Genomic DNA, 9,088 nt, shown 5'->3' with positions numbered 1-9,088 from the left:
TAGTACATGTATCATCATTACATGTATTAGCAACATAATTATTTTTATATATCAATTAATATTTATTGGAGCTAAATTTTATCCATAGCGTTCCTTGTCAAGTAGAAAGCAATTCTGTGTTCGTTGGGCCTTAATTTTGTTTATACATTGAAAACATTTAATGAAGTATGGTTTTAAAATCAGTTGCTCGTGTGCGCGCGCGAGTGTGTGTGTGTGTGAGTGGAAGTGTGTGTTTGTGAGGGTGTGAGGGTGTGTGTGTTGGGGGTGGGGTGTCGTTGTTCAGAGAAGGGAAAGGGTGATAAATCCCCCATGAAAAATGATATATTCAACGGTTATCATTTCAAGTATTTCAGTTTTAGTATTTCAGTGTTGAAGTAAATGTGCATATGATGCCGTAAAATGCCAAATATTTCGGCCAACTATTTAATGATTGAATTTTTTAAAAATATTTTCTTTGTACTGTTATGAAAAATAGAACCTAATGCTGCGTGATAATTTTTAGGTTTGAATTTTATGATATGAATGTACTTTTAGAAAAATATTTGTCTTAGAACTCTTTCTGTCTCTCTGTCTCTCTATCTCTCTCTCTCTCTCTCTCTCTCTCTCTCTCTCTCTCTCTCTCTCTCTCTGATACATGTACGTGAAAATTAAACCACAAAATCAGTAGATGAAGCATTGATGGTTAATTTGTTTTTTTTTACTCATTGCACCATTAAAAAATTGCAATTCTACTTGCAAGCAAAATTGACCCTAAAGTGTTTTTTTGAAACACAACCTAGACTTTTATATAATTATGCCAATAACGTACTATAAAAGGTTTAGAATTTTTTTTCTGGGAACCTTATGTTGTTCTTCCTAGATGAATAACATTTTATCGCTTACATTTGCAGATTGAGAGCTCAGTTGATTCAACAAGAAGATGAGGGCTTTCATTGTGCTGTTGATATCCTGCATGATCGTCATGGCAGCCTGTAATATTAATGGTAAAAAAAAATTATTTGTAAAAAAAACATTTTAGGTATGTTTTAAAATATTAATCATTGCTGTAAAACTGTCAGAAACTTGTAGGAGAAAAAATATACACTGTTCGCCATCTCTTATGTTTATCCTGAGAATATAGTTTAACAATAAATAAATGGAAGATAATTTTTAAAAAATCTGAGTATAATATTTAAAAAAACTAAACATCCTCAATTTTTCACTGCATTTCAATGATATAATCAAATGCATATAACTTTACAGGGTACAGCGAACCTGAGTATGAATATAATGGTAACGGCGACAACGGCGATAATTGTGACAATGGCGATAATGGCGACAGCGGCGATAGTGGTGATAATAGCGACAATAGCGATAATGGTGACAATGGCGATAGTGGTGATAATGGCGATAATGGCGACGATGGCGATAAGGGCGATAATGGCGATAATGGTGACAATGGCGATAGTGGTGATAATGGCGACAATGGCGACAACGGTGATAATGGCGATAACGGTGGCAATGGCGATAACGGCGATAATGGCGATAACGTTGACATTGGCGATAACGGCGACAATGGTGATAAGGGCGACAATGGCAATAAATGCCCTGAAGATCATGAGAATACTAACTGTGAAGATGGTTGAAGAAGGCGATAAATGTAGAGAACGGAAAGGAAATGACTTCTGATTTGTATTGAAAATTGAGACGAATGTACTGTTAAACATCAGAGATATTGAAAATAAATCACCAATAGACTGATCTTTGCTTCTTTTTATTGTACTATGAGACGAGTGTACTATAAAACCACACATATATCAAAATAATTATCAACAGACTGATCCTTGATTTATGTTTTAAGTTTAGATTGCGTTTTTTTGCGCCTGGGTCGATAGATCCGGGGCGTATATTGTTTTGTCCTGTCTGTCTGTCTGTTTAACTGTTTGTCTAACAAACTTTAACCATCACGATAACTTTTCAACCATGAAAGATAGAGACTTCATATTTAGTATACATACTTTACTAATTAAGCCCTTTTAAATGACACCAAGGTCAATGATCTTGTGACTTTGACTGTGACCTATATGCTAAAAATAGCTTTTGTAAACCTTTACTATAACTTTTGAACCATGAGGTGTAGAGACTTCATATTTGGTATGCATAGTCCACTAGAAGGCTCTATAAAGTGACACCAAGGCCAATGACATTGTGACCCTGACTGATCTATATGCTAAAATTCGCTTTTTTGAAATGAAATTTACTTAGTATTAAGGGCTTTATACAAATCAGTGTTAATGTCTTTGGAGACCACATTTTTCAACATTACATTACTTTCATTTTCCATGATTTCTAGTCTTTATATGAGTAATCGCGAAGAAAAATACAGGCTATTTACAATCAATGTGATTATACACAGGTATCAACGATCTAGTGTGAGTAAAACACTTCAGAATAAATGTTTAATATTATACACAGGTATCAACGATCTAGTGTGAGTAAAACACTTCAGAATAAATGTTTGACAGAATAACAATTATTGCAAATACTCTCTGTCATAAGGCCGTACAGGCATGCTTATGTTTACCGACATCTTTTGTAGTAATTATAATGCTTTGTAGCAACCTCTAATGATAAAACGCAGCTTAATGATACAAATAGCATTAAGCGTTGCAATTGCAACGCTTAATGCCATAAATTATTGCATTAATAGCTGACATTATCAACCGCTAATGCTAAATCGCCGCTTAATGACAGAATTATATCATTAAGCGTCACAAGTGCAGTGCAACACCGACGCTTAATGAAACAAGAAAATATCGACATATTCGACGCTTAATGATACACACTTGTGTATCATAAGCGTTGCAGTTGCAACCCTTAATGATATAAAATTTAGAAATTGCTTGTAATATCTAAGAGAAACACACATCCACCTTTCCTGAACAATTAGATATCACTTGTCAAAATATTTATATATGCCCTTCTGCTATATAAATTGAAATTATAGAAGTTTTACTCTAGTCAAGGGAACATCTTTAAGCCACGGATGTTTAAGAGACAGTCAGATAGCTGGAAGAAAGAGATACAAAGAAAGGGATAAATAAAATGATATTCAAATCCTTTAAAAGAACCATTTTTTTACTGAAAATACAGAAGCGAACAAGAAATAAAATTCCTTTTAATTTGATACAATGATTTGAATAGTCAACCTGAACTATATATATATACATGTGTGTGTATATATATATATATATATATATATATATATATATATATATATATATATATATATATATATATATATATATATATATATATATATCATATTTGAATATTTTTATCGAAACTTTGTATTCTAGATTTGATACAGCTTAACACATACCACTGTTAACGATTCAGATATACGCATCGAGATTTTCACTATTGTATTTTTAATATGCTTTAAGTTCGTTTCTCCAAATTCCGAAAAAGAGAGACATCAATATTAACAACTTATGTTTAAGGATATATAACAAAGAATACAAGTAATACATAGAGTAATATACAAACTATGAAATGAAAATTAATTATGATTGATTATGAAATGAAAAAGAAGTGACGTGAATTAATTTTAAAAAATATACGCATTAATTTTTTTCCGTAAGTCGGAAGTCGACTTTGTACCGTTCCGGTGTGGAGTTTATAGAGCGCATTTCGTATCCTGTTCTGACAGAGCTAGTGGCACGCGGATCGAATGCTGGATGGAAAACGGTTTTTAGTAAAATGAGATAAAAAGAAAGCATTTCATGAATAACATTTGTGAAAAAAATTCTTAAATTTTCTAATAAATATAGAGGGATAGCTGAAACAAATAGGTACCTGTAGTTATACATGTACGTCTGTTCAGTTTAGGTCTATGGTTTTGCTATGCAGTAAAATTAAGGACATCGAGTCTCAACTCTGATATCTCGACACCTCGGATATCTCGACATTTTCCGACTGTCCCGTCGATGTCGAGATAACGAAGTTTACCTGTATATTGTATTGAGAAAAAGATTCATTTATGCTTTATTTGTGAGCAATGTTACTTGAATACATCACCGTTGCATCACAACATGATTAATTTAGAATCAATTTTGAATTCTAGTAGGGTGAATTCACCATACATCGGATACCCTTCGTCTTTTGCGTGTAAGTACATTACCAATATTCCCGAAATGTAAACAAGGACGGTATTTTAATGAAGCTGGATATTTTTTCCGATTCTTTTTATAAAAAAAGAATAATAAAAATGAATCAGAATTAGAAAAAGAGCAAGAATTAGAAAAAACTGAAATTTCACCATGGATCGGACAACATAAACCAAGCATCGGACAAGTGATACGTTACATCGGACATTTTTTTTTTAAGCATACATAGGATAACAACTTCTGTCTAATTTGATTGTCCTTTTTCAATACTCTGTTTGATATGATTTTTTTTCATTTAATTTATTTATTTTTGTAATTTGTATTCTTTCACTTGCAGCAAAATATTAAAACAGACGTAAATTGGTAATTAACCACTACCTTAATTAAGAAGAAAATATCATAAAACTTGATGATGAGAAGGGGTGACTGGCATATTTTAAAGATTGATAATCATGTACCCCAAAATGTCAAACATTTATAATCTGTCCTCGTTTAGGAAGAAAATAAATAATATATGTATATCCTTGCCTGGTATGCTCCCAATACATATCTATAACCCCCCCCCCCCCCGCCCCGCATTTTTAATTTGCTCTTTAGACTATTTTATTTTATATTCATCTTGGGGGGAATTAATCTGTTCTTCACAGACAAACGAAAAATTGACCTCCCTTTTCGTAATCAGATGGCCGTCCCCTGGCCAGTGGGTGACGTTATACATGTATTTATCTGCATAAAAACTTGGTACAAACAACGTTATGTATTTTAAAATTGCGAAACAACATGGAAGCATTCGTGAATAAAATCATAACCTCCGTTAAAGAGTCGTATTTTAGCCAGCATGCATGTTATACATATTTCATCGAAATAGAAGGAAGGGATGAGGCACCATCACCAATTAATTTAGCAGTTAATTTGCATCTTCGACGACTATAGTTGAGTTGCAGCTATAGTGTTTACAACACACTTTTTCTACAAAAGGTCAGTACATGTAGATTTAAACTTCTAAATCTAATAACGCTATCGATAAATTGTATGATCTAGTTGAATTTTTGTTTTGTATATATTGTTTGTGTATACATGTAAAACTACAAACTCGGAGGGTTATATAACTTGTGAAGGACTGGAATAAATGCACGATTCCTTGTTCTAAAATTTCTAGATACGCCGCAGTGTACAATGTATATACCTCATCGTGAAAAATTAAAAAAAAAATGTGTGTGAATGTCATTAGTATTTTCACCAGACTAAGACTGAATAGAACCATTTTTTTAAATCAACAAATCGTGCATATACGTTCCCTGTATACCCGTGTTTAATAACAACAAAGGTGTTTAATTTTTTTACACAGAAAATATAATTATAGGTCATTATTCAAAAGTCAATTAACAGTTTGTCAAAAGTGCAGGTATAATTTTCATTTTGATACAAGTGTAGAATCTACATACTGCACACCTGTGGGCCACGGGGGTGCCTAAATAGCTGCTAACATGACATAGGGGTAAAAAAAACACCATGCACGTTTCGGGTATATCTCTGAAATATAATAAATTAGTCTTTCCAACGTGTATTTAAATATAGGCCCTATGTACAATGTTTGTTCTTAGTTCACAACAGATAGTAGTGATCCATGAGCATCTTTTTTATTTTGAATTTTTGTTTATACGAGCTCTTCGTTTTTCCGCGTTCAATTTCTTTTTTCTTTCTCTTTCTTTTTTCTCTTCCTCTTTCAGAAGTTTCTCATGGTACGCCTCATCACAAGATATAACGAAGAAACCTTTCGATGATTGGTCACGTTTACTTTTTGGCTGCGTTGCCGCATGAGGAATTGGTCCTAAAACGTCTGAATCGGCTGCAGCCGTTTCTCCACTTTTCAACTGCAAAAATGTAAAATAAAAAGGGGGTATTATTTGATGATGATGATTGATAATTTTCTTTGATTAAATTCTTTTATTTATAAGTAATCATAAATTAAATTTGCGTTAAACTGTATTGAAGTTTATTTACACCACCTTCGACTTCAGAGATTTCCATGTATGGAAAATGGGATCTTTATCTAACGAAACACCAAGTGCGAAGCAGATCTCGTAATGCTTTCGCTTTTCTTCTGTTAATGAGCATTCGATGGCCGCTAACGCCAGATCTGGTGGACAATCATTATCATCTGATGCCTGCTGAATGGAAGACCCCGTGACTGTAATGAAAAACCCCATATCTAGGAGGGTCTGAACTTCCTCACTTGATAATTGAGGAATTTCTTCTAACTGGTAATTGACTTCGGACTCTGAAAAAAGTATATTATATATATATGTATAATTATATATGTACAAGTATGCATATACCGGTAGATTTAATGTCAAGTCGACAAATGTAGTAATGGTGATAATACCGAATGTGACTGCATTATATTGTTTTAAAGAACTTCATTGGAAATTGAAAATTTGAAAGTGCAAAACATACGATTGATTGGTATTGCATTAGCAGCGACTGTGTTTTCAGCAGTGTTTGCAATCTTTGGCATGGCAGTGAAGGGTAAAATGTCTGTAGTCATTGGACACTGTGCTGGCGTTGGTAAGGCAGGATGGCATTCAGCTGATGGGGTAACTGATGCAACAGTAGCACCTCTTTCAGTGTAATCTAATCAAAAATAACATAAATAACATTCTGTCTTGCAATTCAAAGATATATTTTTTATCACTGAAGAGAAGCAAACAAGGTGTCATGGTGGATGGGATGCCATTATTTATCAAAAATACTTTTTAATATTTAAACTTTGAATTTATTCACCAGGATTGGCATTGTAGAGCTGTGATGGAAGGTATGCCTCTTCCGGAATAGCCTTCGGGTTCCATGGTGAAATTCCCGTCACCCGGAATCCATTAATTAAGTACGCTGGTTTTAAGCTGACCCAAGCACGTGAAAATAGTCTGAAGAAGTTGGCATGGGTTGTTGGACAGGCAGTCTCAGAAGTAAAAGTTGCATTGATTTCTTTCCACTTCTTTTTGAGGGGTCCAAACACAGTTCTGAAAAGTCATATATTGAGAAAATAAAGTGGAAAAAGATACTATCAGACCACTCTTGCTATCAGTTTGTTTGTTTGTGAGGGTGTGTATGTGGGGGGGGGGGGGTGTGAGAGGATTGAGTGTATGTGTGTTAAACGTAACTTTTGTATATCGTAGACGTGGTGCATTAACTTTTGAACATTACTGTCTTTTTGTTTGACCTACCAAACTTGCCTGAAATCTGGGTAAGTAAAATGCAGCCAAATAGATACATGTAACTATTAAAACGAAATACGTAAAAGAATGGAGAAATCCAATTTCTTAAGAAACCTTTTGTCTGGTAAAAACAATGCTAGTAAAATTTGCTAAAAGGCATTTGTAGTGTTGTAGTACTTACCGGAAATTTATATTCTCCGGTTTCAATTTTTACCTTTACTGAAAATCACATACTTCCATGATCTTACATGTGTGTTGTTAACTTGAAGTGTTTTATGACATAGAACACCACAGGAGTAAGTAATCAATGTTATAATTATGTATGCATTGAGGAGTATCATTGTTTTACCATTTAGCTTCGATATTTTCTGCATTTAACTTATATTTTCTTATATTTTGAAATGCTGACAAGTTTGTGGCTAGGTAGGCCTACCGTAAAATATGGATTATCCTTTGATTCATGTTTTATTTTAGTAATGCTATTGAATTACGCTATGTTAGATATATAAATACAAAACTTTATACTTAGAGAAGAATAGATGTAAGCTGTTCAGTCTGGTAGAATTCTGCTGTGTAAAACAGATTTTCATTTAATTTTGGAAAACGGCATAGTGTAAATTTTGGATTGTCAGTCTATCTGATATGTGTCAGCTGTTACACTTTATCTTATTGTAACACACTGTCATTATTTGTTGCAGTTTTCACCCTCTACGAGGAGCAGTAAATTTTTATCACACCAGAGTTTGTACTTGCACAGAATTGCTCTTCTTTGGTGAACAATGTGAATAATATATACCTATCCAAGGGCTGCAACCAGTGTGAGCAATGAGCAGGCATCTCCATCAGAATGATGTCATGTTCCCTAGCCTTCTCAATCAGCTCGACGTGGTGGTGGCTGTCATGGCCATCAAAGATAAGAACCTGTGGACACTGATCCCCAATATGTTTGAGAAATATCTCCTCAAACCAGAGGAGGGATAAACCCTACAGGAAAAGAAACCAAAATTAATTTTTTTTGTTTAAATGGTAATTGGAGACAATGAGAAGAATCTAGAGGTTACTTGCCTGCTTCGTCCAACCTGAGTCGGAAACGCTGACAAATGAGCCCTGTGGCGCATTTTCTGTATCCCACGATTTGAGGGCCAGCTTTGTTTTCCCTTTAAGGATGAAGTGAGGGGGGATCATATGCCCAGCAGCATTGCCACATGCCAGAATCGTCACATTTTCTCGGCTTCCAGACTTCGAATGTATATACTTGCTTCCAGTCCTGCTCACACCCCAAAATTAAATAAATACAGTTAAGAGTTAATACATGTATTGAAAAGTTTGAGAATTCATCCCCACTCTTTGGTCACTTTATTTATTAAGGTCTTTCGTTGGAACTTCCGTTTTTAACGGAAGACCTTACTGTTATCCACAGTTTTTTTCTTTTTTTTTCTTACTGATTTTGTGCACGCAAGTTGTTGGAAATGGCTTGCTTGATTTTAATGAAATTTTTCAGGACTGATAGAACATAAAAAAACCTAGACACATTTTTAGCTCACCTGAGCCGAAGGCTCAAGTGAGCTTTTCTGATCACATTTTGTCCGTCTTCCGTCCGTCTGTAAACTTTTCACATTTTCGACTTCTTCTCCAGAACCAATGGGCCAATTACCAAACTTGGTACAAAGCATCCTTGGGTAAAGGGGAGTTTAAATTGTTAAAATGAAGGGCCAAGTCCCCTTA

At 34.2% G+C, this 9,088-nt stretch overlaps 2 protein-coding genes across 2 annotated transcripts; one reads left to right on the top strand and one right to left on the bottom strand.

Annotated features, from left to right (window-relative positions):
• Positions 1 to 961: 961 nt before the first annotated feature.
• On the top strand, positions 962 to 1,625 carry LOC134250913 (nacrein-like protein C1). Its single transcript, XM_062733280.1, has 2 exons — positions 962 to 983; positions 1,243 to 1,625. The coding sequence occupies exons 1-2, from the start codon at positions 962 to 964 to the stop codon at positions 1,623 to 1,625; spliced, it is 405 nt and encodes a 134-aa protein (XP_062589264.1).
• A 4,163-nt stretch (positions 1,626 to 5,788) lies between these two features.
• On the bottom strand, positions 5,789 to 8,638 carry LOC134250912 (uncharacterized). The gene is made up of 5 exons (XM_062733279.1): positions 8,160 to 8,638; positions 6,933 to 7,168; positions 6,606 to 6,782; positions 6,158 to 6,429; positions 5,789 to 6,022 (listed from the first exon to the last, which is right to left on the bottom strand). Exons 1-5 carry the CDS (start codon positions 8,204 to 8,206, stop codon positions 5,789 to 5,791), a joined length of 966 nt encoding a protein of 321 aa, XP_062589263.1. The 5' UTR covers positions 8,207 to 8,638.
• Between the last annotated feature and the right edge of the window lie 450 nt (positions 8,639 to 9,088).

The sequence above is a fragment of the Saccostrea cucullata genome, unplaced genomic scaffold (assembly GCF_032062105.1).
Source record: "Saccostrea cucullata isolate Sc308-1 unplaced genomic scaffold, CSIRO_AGI_Scuc_v1 ctg12491, whole genome shotgun sequence".
Taxonomy (NCBI): Eukaryota; Metazoa; Mollusca; class Bivalvia; order Ostreida; family Ostreidae; genus Saccostrea; species Saccostrea cuccullata.
The sequence above is the reverse complement of the archived record's forward strand: the minus strand, read 5'-3'. Positions and strand labels throughout refer to the sequence as shown.